This window comes from Coregonus lavaretus, assembly GCF_964263955.1.
Source record: "Coregonus lavaretus genome assembly, chromosome: 8".
Taxonomy (NCBI): domain Eukaryota; kingdom Metazoa; phylum Chordata; class Actinopteri; order Salmoniformes; family Salmonidae; genus Coregonus; species Coregonus lavaretus.
In genome coordinates this window covers 59,347,975-59,361,242 of record NC_139995.1, presented here as the reverse complement: position 1 = coordinate 59,361,242, position 13,268 = coordinate 59,347,975, and the positions used below count along the sequence as shown (strand labels likewise).

At 45.2% G+C, this 13,268-nt stretch overlaps 1 protein-coding gene across 3 annotated transcripts in view; it reads left to right on the top strand.

The window, feature by feature from the left end:
* LOC311133815 (5-aminolevulinate synthase, non-specific, mitochondrial-like) overlaps positions 1-12,193 on the top strand; it is a 21,853-nt gene extending 9,660 nt beyond the window's left edge. For 2 of the 3 annotated variants that reach the window (XM_084167393.1, XM_084167394.1), the window contains 7 exons: positions 2,260-2,479; positions 3,197-3,381; positions 4,726-4,905; positions 5,547-5,711; positions 9,049-9,317; positions 10,120-10,282; positions 10,861-12,193. In XM_084167393.1, the coding sequence (XP_084023519.1) occupies positions 2,260-2,479; positions 3,197-3,381; positions 4,726-4,905; positions 5,547-5,711; positions 9,049-9,317; positions 10,120-10,282; positions 10,861-11,021 (1,343 nt within the window). In that variant the 3' untranslated portion in view covers positions 11,022-12,193. The remainder of the gene's footprint in view (positions 1-2,259; positions 2,480-3,196; positions 3,382-4,725; positions 4,906-5,546; positions 5,712-9,048; positions 9,318-10,119; positions 10,283-10,860) is intronic. The other variant, XR_014613637.1, reaches the window with a different exon arrangement.
* Positions 12,194-13,268: the final 1,075 nt, after the last annotated feature.

Sequence of the window (13,268 nt, the reverse complement as noted above, 5' to 3'; positions counted from 1 at the left end):
CTCTAACCATCGGGTCGCTAACGGCCTGGTACTCAGGGCTCTATTGTCCCTCTAACCATCGGGTCGCTAACGGCCCGGTACTCAGGGCTCTATTGTGTCCCTAAACACTCTGACATCAATGCAATCGCAAATCACATCAAACACTTATCAAAACCTTAGGTCTTACCGTACTTTTTAAAACTCGTCTCACTGTGATGATCAATTTGAAGAAAGAAGTTCAACAGCAGGTTGAAACTGAGTGGAAAACGTGGATGTTGTGTCAAAGCCTAACGCAACGAAATGGACAGCGCTTTCTAAAGTGACGATTAATTCAAAACTTCCATATGCATATTAGAGCTGATGCATCTTAAAATTAAGATTGTGCCTTCTATACAATAAATACCCTACCGCATACTACGCATGGCAGAAAAATATATATTTTAAAATGATTTAAGATGCCTTTAGTACATGGCCTATACTCTTAACATTAAACCTACCCAATTATAGTGAATTTGAATAGCCTAGTAATTAGGGCATTTATGTTTATATAATGAATAGGATGACATTACCTTTAGCTACAGAATATATCGGCACCGTGCGTTTCCATCTCCTCTCCTTCAATAATTCCTCCAGCACGCAGAAAGAGTCTACAGTTTTAAGGAAATATGTTTTGTTGTGAAAACGTTACTATCGATGTTCCCAAACACATTTCACTTGGTTTCGCAAATTTATGCACCGGGTAGCTGCAGGGACAGGGTTGGAGAGCCCATGGCATACAGAGTACTGGGTAGCTGGAGGGACAGGGTTGGAGAGCCCATGGCATACAGAGTACTGGGTAGCTGCAGGAACAGGGTTGGAGAGCCCATGGCATACAGAGTACCGGGTAGCTGGGGGAACAGGGTTGGAGAGCCCATGGCATACAGAGTTTGGGCGGAATATGATCTGTCATGCAGTGAGAGCATGCTCCTCAAACAGTGGTTTGTGTGTTGAAATAACCGGAGTGGCTTACCCGAGTGAAAAGCAAAGGCCTGTCCTATTTCCCCTCCCCATTTGGATAATGGACCATTCCTAAATCTAAACAAATTGTCCATATTAGTAAAGACAAGATTTTAAATTTAATTGATGGGTGAAAATATTGTGATGTTCCCCAGCAAGAAAACCAGAAATGGTGCTAAAACAGAAGAGGGAACCAACAAAGTCTCTGACAACAACCAAAATGAAACGGGTGGGGTTTTAGGAGGGGTTCTGAAAGACATTCATGGGGGTGTCCACTGGAAGTTAACTAGCAACACCAACTGGGACCTAAAAGACACACACTAAAGTTGCCCATTTTTTAAGAGGCAAACAAACTAAAACCCCAAACTATAAAACCCACCAAACTGAAAGACAGGAAGCAAACCACAAAGTGGAGCAAAATGAAATCAGGGAAGATGAAGATAAAGGATTGTTCTTTTTAGAAATGAAATAAGGAGAGCCAACTAAAGGCGTTAACCCTCCACATCTCTTAAGACGAATGGAGCACTGGGCCAGCCACGTGCTAACGTCCAACCTCGGAAAATATAAATGGAAAAACCAAAGCCTGTTAAGAGTATGATCCCGGAGACCACAGCTGTGCAGCCAGAGGCAAGGAAGGCCTTTTTTGGCAACTTTCTCAAATCATCAATAGCCTTTAGTCGCATCATGCAGCCCATACAGTGGCGCAGTGGTCTAAGGCACTGCATCGCAGTGCTAACTGTGCCACTAGAGATCCTGGTTCGAATCCAGGCTCTGTCGCAGCCGGCCGCGACCGGGAGACTCATGGGCGGCGCACAATTGGCCCAGCGTCGTCCAGGGTAGGGGAGGGAATGGGCGGCAGGGATGTAGCTCAGTTGATAGAGCATGGCGTTTGCAACGCCAGGGTTGTGGGTTCGATTCCCATGGGGGGCCAGTATAAAAATAAAAATAAAATATATATATATATATTCACTAACTGTAAGTCGCTCTGGATAAGAGCGTCTGCTAAATGACTAAAATGTAATGCAGTGCATTCGGAAAGTATTCAGACCCCTTGACTTTCCACATTTTGTTACGTTACAGCCTTATTCTAAAATTATTTCCCATTTTAGGTTACACACACACACACACACACACACACAACTATGAAACATTGAATAAACCGTTCAAAGTGTTATGAAAGAGGGTAGAGTTGAGCATGTTCTCTTCTTACCTTTGATTGAAACTGGACAACTCAATGTGATCATTACCTCCTCACTCCTAATCATGTTTGCTTCCTCCCTGCAGTCTCTAACTTCCACTACGATGAGTTCTTTGAGAGGAAGATTGAGGAGAAGAAGAGCGACCACACGTACCGTGTCTTTAAGACGGTGAACCGACGGGCCACTGACTTCCCCATGGGTGACGACTACACCGATTCCCTTAGCAACAGGAGAGACGTGTCCGTTTGGTGCTCCAATGACTACCTGGGCATGAGCAGACACCCACGGGTCGTCAACTCCATCACGTAAGTAGCCGGACAACCGGTGATGGGTGGATCGTTTCTGGATAGTTGGATGGATAGAGGGATACAGACGCAGACAGACAGACAGGTCGTGCTCAGTAGGGCTATAGAAAGGGGTTGTTTTATTTCCCATTTGAAACCAATTTAATTTGCATATCCCCCCCATATAGTAGTACATCCCAGTTTCACTCTTTCAAAAACATTTTTTATTTCTTCTTTAGGGGGTAGATCAGCTTTAATATTGCAGATAGATTGTAACTTCCATCAATGTAATTGTCTGCATCACTTCCAATCCCCCATATGTTTTTTTTCTCTCGCATATACATACATGCATACATATAAATTCACATATCCTTTAAAAATATATATTTCCCTTTATTACTTTCCAACCCCACCACCCCTTCCCTACTTGGAGTAAACTAGTGAACATGTTTTCTTATTGCCTACTGAATACAACCATGGATAGATCAATGGGCTATATTGCTCCCTGAGGCGACATGACAAAAGAAACCGTTAGTTTCATTTAAGGACCAATTACCTATCCCATTGGCCTTTCTATAGATGCCCACACAGAGCTGATAATAACCCAGGGAAGGTGTACACATGGTAATTGGCCTGTTTTACTATTGTTGCCTGGTGTTGTTGACAGGGTGACGTTGGGTAATCATGGTTCTGAGGCTGTTGTTAACCGGTGTTGTTGTTGTTGACTGTTGTTTCCAGGGAGACGTTGCGTAAGCACGGCAGCGGGGCTGGAGGAACCAGGAACATCTCTGGGACCAGTAAGTTCCACGTGGAACTGGAACAGGAACTGGCAGATCTCCACGGGAAGGACGCTGCGCTACTCTTCACTTCCTGCTTCGTAGCCAATGACTCCACCCTGTTCACCCTGGCCAAGATGATGCCAGGTAACCATATCACCTTACCTGTACTGAACTAACACACACTGTACTTACAGGGCCAGCTAAAATAATAATCATCATCATCATCATCTGAACTAACAGACATTGTAGTGCCAAAATAAAGAGCACCCTGTGCCCATCAGTCCCTCTAGACCAGGTGCTGGTTTATCAGTCCCTCCAGACCAGGTGCTGGTTTATCAGTCCCTCCAGACCAGGTGCTGGTTTATCAGTCCCTCCAGACCAGGTGCTGGTTTATCAGTCCCTCCAGACCAGGTGCTGGTTTATCAGTCCCTCCAGACCAGGTGCTGGTTTATCAGTCCCTCCAGACCAGGTGCTGGTTTATCAGTCCCTCCAGACCAGGTGCTGGTTTATCAGTCCCTCCAGACCAGGTGCTGGTTTATCAGTCCCTCTAGACCAGGTGAGGTGCTGGTTTATCAGTCCCTCTAGACCAGGTGCTGGTTTATCAGTCCCTCTAGACCAGGTGAGGTGCTGGTTTATCAGTCCCTCTAGACCAGGTGAGGTGCTGGTTTATCAGTCCCTCTAGACCAGGTCAGGTGCTGGTTTATCAGTCCCTCTAGACCAGGTGAGGTGCTGGTTTATCAGTCCCTCTAGACCAGGTGAGGTGCTGGTTTATCAGTCCCTCTAGACCAGGTGAGGTGCTGGTTTATCAGTCCCTCTAGACCAGGTCAGGTGCTGGTTTATCAGTCCCTCTAGACCAGGTGAGGTGCTGGTTTATCAGTCCCTCTAGACCAGGTCAGGTGCTGGTTTATCAGTCCCTCTAGACCAGGTCAGGTGCTGGTTTATCAGTCCCTCTAGACCAGGTCAGGTGCCGGTTTATCAGTCCCTCTAGACCAGGTCAGGTGCTGGTTTATCAGTCCCTCTAGACCAGGTGGTGTTGATTCCAGCGGTTGTACTTCCAACTCCATGTTGGCTCTCTGTGGATCACGACCATAGAACTGAAATGTCAATCAACATAGCCACCTAGGTAAAAAATAAGGTTATTAATTGTATCATACACCATATTAATCTGGGTTATCATGGAACTAAATGGGTACTAAAATTCTACTAAACAGGCTTTTATTGTCCGTCACAAAAGAGGTTGTCAATATGATCTCCTGAATAAACAAAGGATCAAAAAGTGAATCTGTGTCATGGCTTTGAGGAGGGCTGCTTTGAGGAAAGCTTAACTGGCTTCGCTTGCTTTGAGGAAAGCTAATGACTACGATATGTGTTTGTTTTTGTCTACCTTAGTTGAATGCACTGACTAAGTCGCTTTGGATAAGAACGTCTGCTAAATGATCAACATGAAATGGTACTAAACAGGTGTTTTATTCCCCTCTCTCTCGCTAGGCTGTGAGATCTATTCTGATGCAGGGAACCACGCCTCCATGATCCAGGGCATCAGGAACAGCGGAGCCAAGAAGTTTGTGTTCCGTCACAATGACCCCAACCACTTGAGAGATCTGCTGCTGAAGTCAGACCCGTCCACTCCAAAGATCGTGGCCTTCGAGACAGTCCACTCTATGGATGGTGAGTGGGGTAGTGCTTGGTGTGCTTCCCAAATGGAGCCCTATTCCCTATGTGAAGAGCCTTAACGTGACCAATGATGTGTAACTGAAATATCCTGTTGACGTCAGTGCTATGATATAACGTTACAAGTCCTATTTGCCTGAATAGTTCTTATCTGGAGATGACTCAGTGAAGCCTGAATGGCAGTATTAAAATGTCCAATACTGGTTATATGATATTTACTGTTGGTTCCTGTTGAAGAAATGTGTAAATTTAGGGACAATGTCAGTATCGCGATACTCGTTTAGTATCGGTAGCAAGGAAGCAAAACACGAAGCGGATTTAACTTCTTTAGGAAAACAGCCCTAATGTTGGAAACAAATATCATTATGTTGTCACATGTATTGATTTCCAAGCTATATCACAATGTATATTACATACAGCAGGTCTTTAAAGAACAAACAGTTTGGCCTACTTTGTGTTTTAATTTTTTGCCATGGAAGAAATATTGGTATGATTCCGGCCCTAGTGTAAAACCCTCCTGCTAAATTAGTTATGATATTAACCCTTTTGTTGTTTTTTTAAAGGTATGGTGCGTCCCACTGTAAACCCTGTTTTTAAAAAAAAGCCTAATTAAAGTTTTTTTTTTTTTTTTTTTTAAGGTGCGGTGTGTCCTCTGGAAGAGATGTGTGACGTGGCCCATGAGTTCGGAGCCATCACGTTTGTAGACGAGGTGCATGCGGTGGGGCTGTACGGCGCCAGAGGAGGAGGCATCGGTGACCGGGACGGCATCATGCACAAGATGGACATCATCTCTGGAACACTGGGTCCGTATTAAAACCAAACACTGTCCGAAATGTCACCATTGACTACTAGTTAACAGCATTTACAGCACAATGTAAAAAAAATCAGTTCTCTTGACATTTGTAGTCGAGTTTCTTTTGGTTGTCTGAAACCAAAGAGGTTCAGATTGTCACCTGATGGGACACTGGAGAATCAGGAACTATAGTCTGTTCCTGTTGCTAAGAGACCACAGCCCTCATTGAGTTTCCTCTAAAGCCTGGGGCCAGCTGAGAGACCAATCGGTACAAACGCACCACAGCAGGCCAATCATCTGTTGCTTTGTCTTGGTAGAATAGAACCATGTCAAGATGACCAGAACGAAAGCCAGCAGAACTGCTTCACAACGACAAGACCTGTTGAATACCAAGGAGGCCTATTTTAATCTCCAATAACCGGTGATGCTCTATTTGTTGTGAACCATAAATGTATCTTTCAGCTAAATGCTAATTTCCCTGATCTAGAGGAAGAGCCTAAGTGGATCTGTTTTTTTAAAGTGTGTTATCAGCAGCCTCTGGTAAGACAAGGGGTGGCGGTCTATGTATATTTGTAAACAACAGCTGGTGCACGATATCTAATGAAGTCTCGAGGTTTTGCTCGCCTGAGGTAGAGTATCTCATGATAAGCTGTAGACCACACTATTTACCAAGAGAGTTTTCATCTATATTTTTCGTAGCTGTCTATTTACCACCACAAACCGATGCTGGCACTAAGACCGCACTCAACGAACTGTATAAGGCCATAAACAAACAGGAAAACGCTCATCCAGAAGTGGCGCTCCTATTGGCCGGGGACTTTCATGCAGTGAAACTTAAATCCGTTCTACCTAATTTCTACCGGCATGTCACATGTGCAACCAGAGAAAAAAAAACTCTAGACCACCTTTACTCCACATACAGAGACGCATACAAAGCTCTCCCTCGCCCTCCATTTGGCAAATCTGACCATAACTCTATCCTCCTGATTCCTGCTTACAAGTAAAAACTAAAGCAGGAAACACCAGTGACTCTGTCAATAAAAAAAGTGGTCAGATGACGCAGATGCTAAGCTACAGGACTGTTTTGCTAGCACAGACTGGAATATGTTCCGGGATTCTTCAGACAGCATTGAGGAGTACACCAAATCAGTCACTGGCTTCAACAATAAGTGCATCGACGACGTCGTTCCCAGTGACTGTACGTACATACCAGAAGCCATGGATTACAGGCAACATCCGCACTGAGCTAAAGGGTAGAGCTGCCGCTTTCAACCTGGAAGCTTATAAGAAATCCCGCTATGCCCTCCGACGAACAATCAAACAGGCAAAGCGTAAATACCGGACTAAGATTGAATCGTACTACACCGGCTCTGATGCTCGTCGGATGTGGCAGGGCTTGTAAACTATTACAGACTACAAAGGGAAGCACAGCCGTGAGCTGCCCAGTGACACGAGCCTACCAGACGAGCTAAATCGCTTCAATGCTCGCTTCGAGGCAAGTAACACTGAAACTTGCATGAGCGCATCAGCTGTTCCGGATGACTATGTGATCACGCTCTCCGTAGCCGATTGAAGTAAGACTTAAGCAGGTCAACATTCACAAGGCCGCAGGGCCAGACTGATTACCAGGACGTGTACTCCGAGCATGCGCTGACCAACTGGCAAGTGTCTTCACTGACATTTTCAACATGTCCCTGACTGAGTCTGTAATACCAACATATTTCAAGCAGACCACCATAGTCCCTGTGTCCAAGAACACTAAGATAACCTGCCTAAATGACTACCGACCTGTAGCACTCACGTCTGTAGCCATGAAGTGCTTTGAAAGGCTGGTCATGGCTCACATCAACACCATCATCCCAGAAACCCTAGACCCACTCCAATTTGCATACCGCCCCAACAGATCCACAGATGATGCAATCTCTATTGCACTCCACACTGCCCTTTCCCACCTGGACAAAAGGAACACCTATGTGAGAATGCTATTCATTGACTACAGCTCAGCGTTCAACACCATAGTGCCCACGAAGCTTATCACTAAGCTAAGGACACTGGGACTAAACACCTCCCTCTGCAACTGGATCCTGGACTTCCTGACGGGCCGCCCCCAGGTGGTAAGGGTAGGCAACAACACATCTGCCACACTGATCCTCAACACGGGGGCCCCTCAGGGGTGCGTGCTTAGTCCCCTCCTGTACTCCCTGTTCACCCATGACTGCGTGGCCAGGCACGACTCCAACACCATCATTAAGTTTGCCGATGACACAACCGTGGTAGGCCTGATCACCGACAACGACGAGACAGCCTATAGGGAGGAGGTCAGAGACCTGGCCGTGTGGTGCCAGGACAACAACCTCTCCCTCAACGTGCTTAAGACAAAGGAGATGATTGTGGACTACAGGACAAAGAAGAGGACCGCGCACGCACCCATTCTCATCGACGGGGCTGTAGTGGAGCAGGTTGAGAGCTTCTTGGTGTCCACATCACCAACAAACTATCATGGTCCAAACACACCAAGACAGTCGTGAAGAGGGCACGACAAAACCTATTCCCCCTAAGAAGACTGAAAAGATTTGGCATGGGTCCTCAGATCCTCAAAAGGTTATACAGCTGCACCATCGAGAGCATCCTGACTGGTTGCATCACTGGTATGGCAACTGCTCGGCCTACAGAGGGTAGTGCGTACGGCCCAGTACATCATTGCGGCCAAGCTTCCTGCCATCCAGGACCTCTATACCAGGCGGTGTCAGAGGAAGGCCCTCAAAATTGTCAAAGACTCCAGCCACCCTAGTCATAGACTGTTCTCTCTGCTACTGCACGGCAAGCGGTACCGGAGCGCCAAGTCTAGGTCCAAAAGGCTTCTCAACAGCTTCTACCCCCAAGACACAAGACTCCTGAACATCTAATCAAATGGCTACCTAGACTATTTGCATTGTCCCCCCCCCCAACTCTCTTACGCTGCTGCTACTCTGTTTATTATCTATGTAAAGTCACTTTAATAACTCTACCTACATGTACAAATTACCTCGCCTAACCGGTGCCGGTACCCCCCCTGTATATAGCCTCATTATTACCTGGACTAACCTGTACCCCAGCCCATTGACTCAGTACTGGTACCCCCTGTATATAGCCTCGCTATTGTTATTTTTACTGCTGCTCTTTAATTATGTTACTTTTATTTTGTGTTATTTTTTAATTTTTTTTGTATTCTTTCTTGCAACTGCATTGTTGGTTAAGGGCTTGTAAGTAAGCATTTCACTGTAAGGTCTACACCTGTATTTGTCACATGCGCCAAATACAACAATCTGATTTAGATTTTTATTTTTTACATGATCTTGTTCTTCCAGGCAAGGCGTTTGGCTGTGTAGGAGGTTACATCGCCAGTACCGACGCCCTGGTGGACACGGTCCGTAGCTACGCTGCAGGCTTCATATTCACCACGTCTCTTCCCCCCATGCTGCTGGCCGGTGCCCGCGAGTCCATCCAGATCCTTAAAGGGGAGGAGGGCCGCGCCCTCAGGAGGAAACACCAACGCAACGTCAAGCTGCTGAGGCAGATGCTCATGGACTCTGGACTGCCCCTCGTCCACTGCCCCTCTCACATCATCCCTGTCAGGGTGAGAATCAGTACAACTTTATTGTCCAATGTGAATTGGAAATTTGTCCGGAAACTTCTGAGGCCCTCCATGCTCATTAGTTGCTCATTCATTCCTAACTGTTTTACATTTCCCTGAGACCAACCAGAAATGTTTCCGTGGCCAGATATTCCCAGATGTTCATAATACAACCACACATGTGCCCTCTTGTTTTTTTTGCATCACCAAAGTTTTGCGCGAGGCGAACGTTTATTCATGTAGGCTACGCTGTCCCGCATAGTCATCGCATTTGGGTATTTTACATGTGGTCGCATGAGAGGCTGGAATCAGCACGTGGTTACATGATTATCATTAAGACCCAGAGATAATTATCAGAGATATCCCTGAGCAGATACAATTCCTGGTCATGTCTGTCAGCTAGACACCTAGAGAGGTCATGGTGTTAACTGTTGACTAAAAACGTATAAAAATTGTTAATCTGGATCGGCATAGTATTGATTAGCCTCAACATTTATTGATTTGACGTGGTTAATATTGACTAATTGACATAATAATTAAAAATAATAATTGGTCATTTAGCAGACGCTCTTATCCAGAGCGACTTACAGGAGCAATTAGGGTTAAGTGCCTTGCTCAAGGGCACATCGACAGATTTTTCACCTAGTCGGCTCCGGGATTAGAACCAGCGACCTTTCGGTTACTGGCACAATGCTCTTAACCACTAAGCTACCTGCCGCCCATCCTCAACATTTTATTAGTATTGATTGACGTTCTCAACATGATCTTCCATTTGATTTTAATGTGATTTTGACGTGGCCTGCAGGTGTCCGATGCGGAGAAGAACACTGAGGTGTCTGACGTCATGATGAGCCGTTACAACATTTACGTCCAGGCCATCAACTACCCCACGGTCGCCAGGGGGGAGGAGCTTCTACGCATCGCCCCCACGCCGCACCACACCCCCCAGATGATGACATACTTCGTCGGTAAGAGAGCAGTGTTTTTTGGTCTAGCAAGCAAGTAAACAACAGGAAATGACTGCGGTGAAGGGTTTCTTGGGGTCTGTTTTTTTAAACGTGGGTTGTGATCAGCACTAGCCGCAACACAGGCTACTGGCTTTACCAAAACCCAAAATCTTTTGTGTTTTCTAGAATTCTGTTTTATTTTTCCTGGTTTTAGAATTTTTTCATTTTTACTCTCATTTTAGGATTATTCGTAGATAGAACATACATTTTCGTTGTTTGAGAACATGTCAATGCTTGAATCACATCAGAAGACCAATTTTGAGGTATCTCCCCACCCCACCCCACAAAAAAGAACACATTTAGATTTGAGTGTAATTCACCTTTAATTGTGCTTAAGCAAGAGAGGAATGTCTGTTTAGCAGAATGTCGATAGCTGGTAGCTTTTATGCTTATGACAGTTTGCGATGGAACACATGTAAAAAAAAAAAAATATGTACTTACTTGACGAGCTACTCATAAATGGGCTGTAAGCTATTGATAGCTGGGGGATCTAACGGTTGGATACCCCTGTTTTTTAAAACACTATTTCCCCTCTACAGAGAAGCTGGTTCAGACGTGGAAGGAGTCCGGTCTACCTCTGAAGCCCCGTTCTTCGGGAGAGTGTAACTTCTGCCAGCAGCCGCTGCACTTTGAGCTGATGACCGAGAGAGAAAAGTCTTACTTCAGAGGCCTGAGCCACCCCATCTCCGCTCACGCGTGACGACACTACAGAATACACTCAACCCAATTCCTCTGTCCTGAATCCCGAATCACTCCCTTCCCTCTGCCCTACAGAATGCGCTTTCACATGCGCCTCCGCCATATGCACAACTGCTCCAAAGCTGAGGGAGTGAAAATTAGGGGGCTAATTTAGACTCTCGGATAGCCACTTCGACCAAGCCAGTGTTTTGGAGTTTGCACAATTTCATACAAAAGAATGGAGAGGCGTGCCTAATTATCCGTCACGTGCATTTTTGTTTTTGTCTTATTTCAAAGCTTTACACATGTAACATGGATTACCTGCCAAATTAAATATTTAACTGTTTATCTCTTGTAAAACGACGGGAAATTTGTTCATTTGAATTTCGTGTTTGTTTTATTTGAATGTGGAACATGAATTGCATCATTCAAGTCATGAGTGTGTCCTGAAGTTGATGGGGTTTATTGAGTCCCTCTCAGAAAGTCTCCCTCAGAGTTTTGTCAGCAACACGTGACAACGGAGGGCCCTCTGAGCGAGTTGGTAGGGGCGAGGCCAGTTGAGGGGGTGGTTTGGCATTCACCGACTATCGCTGTCATAAGCTGTATTCACAAATGGTACCATATGCCGCGTTCAAAACAACTGGGAACTATCCGACATCAGTTCGTTCAAGACAACTGGGAACTCGGCGGGAAAAAAACCTCAGCTCAGACTGGGGAAAAATTGTTTTGAACGGTCGTCCAACTCAAAGTTCCAAGTTGGAAACTCGGGCATCTTTCTAGAGCTCTGACTTTCTGACCTGAGGATCACTGACGTCATGGTTTGACTTTTTTTTTTTCATGAGTTCCCAGTTGTCTTGAAAGCAACGTTATTCCCTTTTTATAGTGCCCTACTTTTGTCCAGGGCCCATTGGGCTCTGGTCAAAAGTAGTGCACTGAATAGGGTGCCATTTGTGATCTATCCATAGAATGTATATCTGTCTATATTGTCTTTTATAAGTGTCATAACTTATTGAGTATTTCATGGGCACCAGATCTTCTATATCCCTCAAACTCATCTCTGGACCTCGAAGCCAGTTGCACTGCATTTTTTCCCCCTCCATGTTCCCCTCTAATCCCCACTAATCAGGGACCTCATAGGGTCAGAGTTGAATACCGCCGGTCTATATGGTTGAAATAAATTTGAGAGTAAAAGAAGTTGAGTGTTTTGTGTTATTGTCACGTCTCATGAAAGACACTTGAGTCATCTGGTTTGAAGTCCTAACCCAATAAGGTGTTTATAACTCTAAGGACCGGTTTCCCGGACACAGCAATTGCAGCATTTTACACAGGCAGACCAATTTTGGTCTTTTTTTTTTTCTTTTTTTTTTTTTTACTGATTGGTCTTTTGACCAATAAGATCAGCTCGGGAAAAAGATATCAGAATTGGACTGCTTGTGTAAATGCAGCCTAAGCAAGCTATATGAGATTCTCAATTCACCATGCTTCTTTGGTTTTAATCTGTGTCCAGGAAACCGGCCCGTAGTGTGGAATTTATAATGCATCTGAAGATGGATCCCAGAGGGTTTCTACAGTACACATTAGAAATGATAGTCTTGTAATCTCGGAACCCAGAACTGTCACACTGTGAATGACCCGCAGGAAGTGTTGCATATTCTAGCAATGTTCCTTTGAACTTGAGTCATAAACGATTAACTACACTGTAACAACACTTCTCTTTTTGTAAGTAGTTGGTCACGTGTCACAGTTGAGCAAAAGAAAGTACAACTAATTTCTCTCTAACCTATTTTAACCCTTTTTCCACACTGAAGCTCTGATCAATGGAAGGGTTTATTTCCCTAGTTGAATAAGGACACTGTTGAGGAGCTGGCGAGCGCGCACAAGATTGGTTTTGAGTTCTAAGATTAGTGACGACAAAGCCTTTTTGTTTAGCCCGCCTCTGGCACAAATCGGGTTCAGTGCTTTAATCGTAGGAACTGAGACAGATCCATCGTGGTGGACAACCTAAAGCAGATATACCCCAACTCAGTGGAGATGGAAGGGATCTCCAGAGTTAGCCATCCCTGATCCGGGGTCTGGTAGCCCCGTACGTCTATTGGTTAAAGGTAGACTCACCGAAATGACGTTGCCACGTACAGCGCCGAAGATGATGGCCGTGTTCGAGCGGATCACTTGTCAAGTCGGTGACTTTTAAAAGTTTGTTGCGTTGTGGGGATAGAAATGGTCAGACTTGCGCCTACATGTAGACTGCATGAACTGGACATAAATCGTG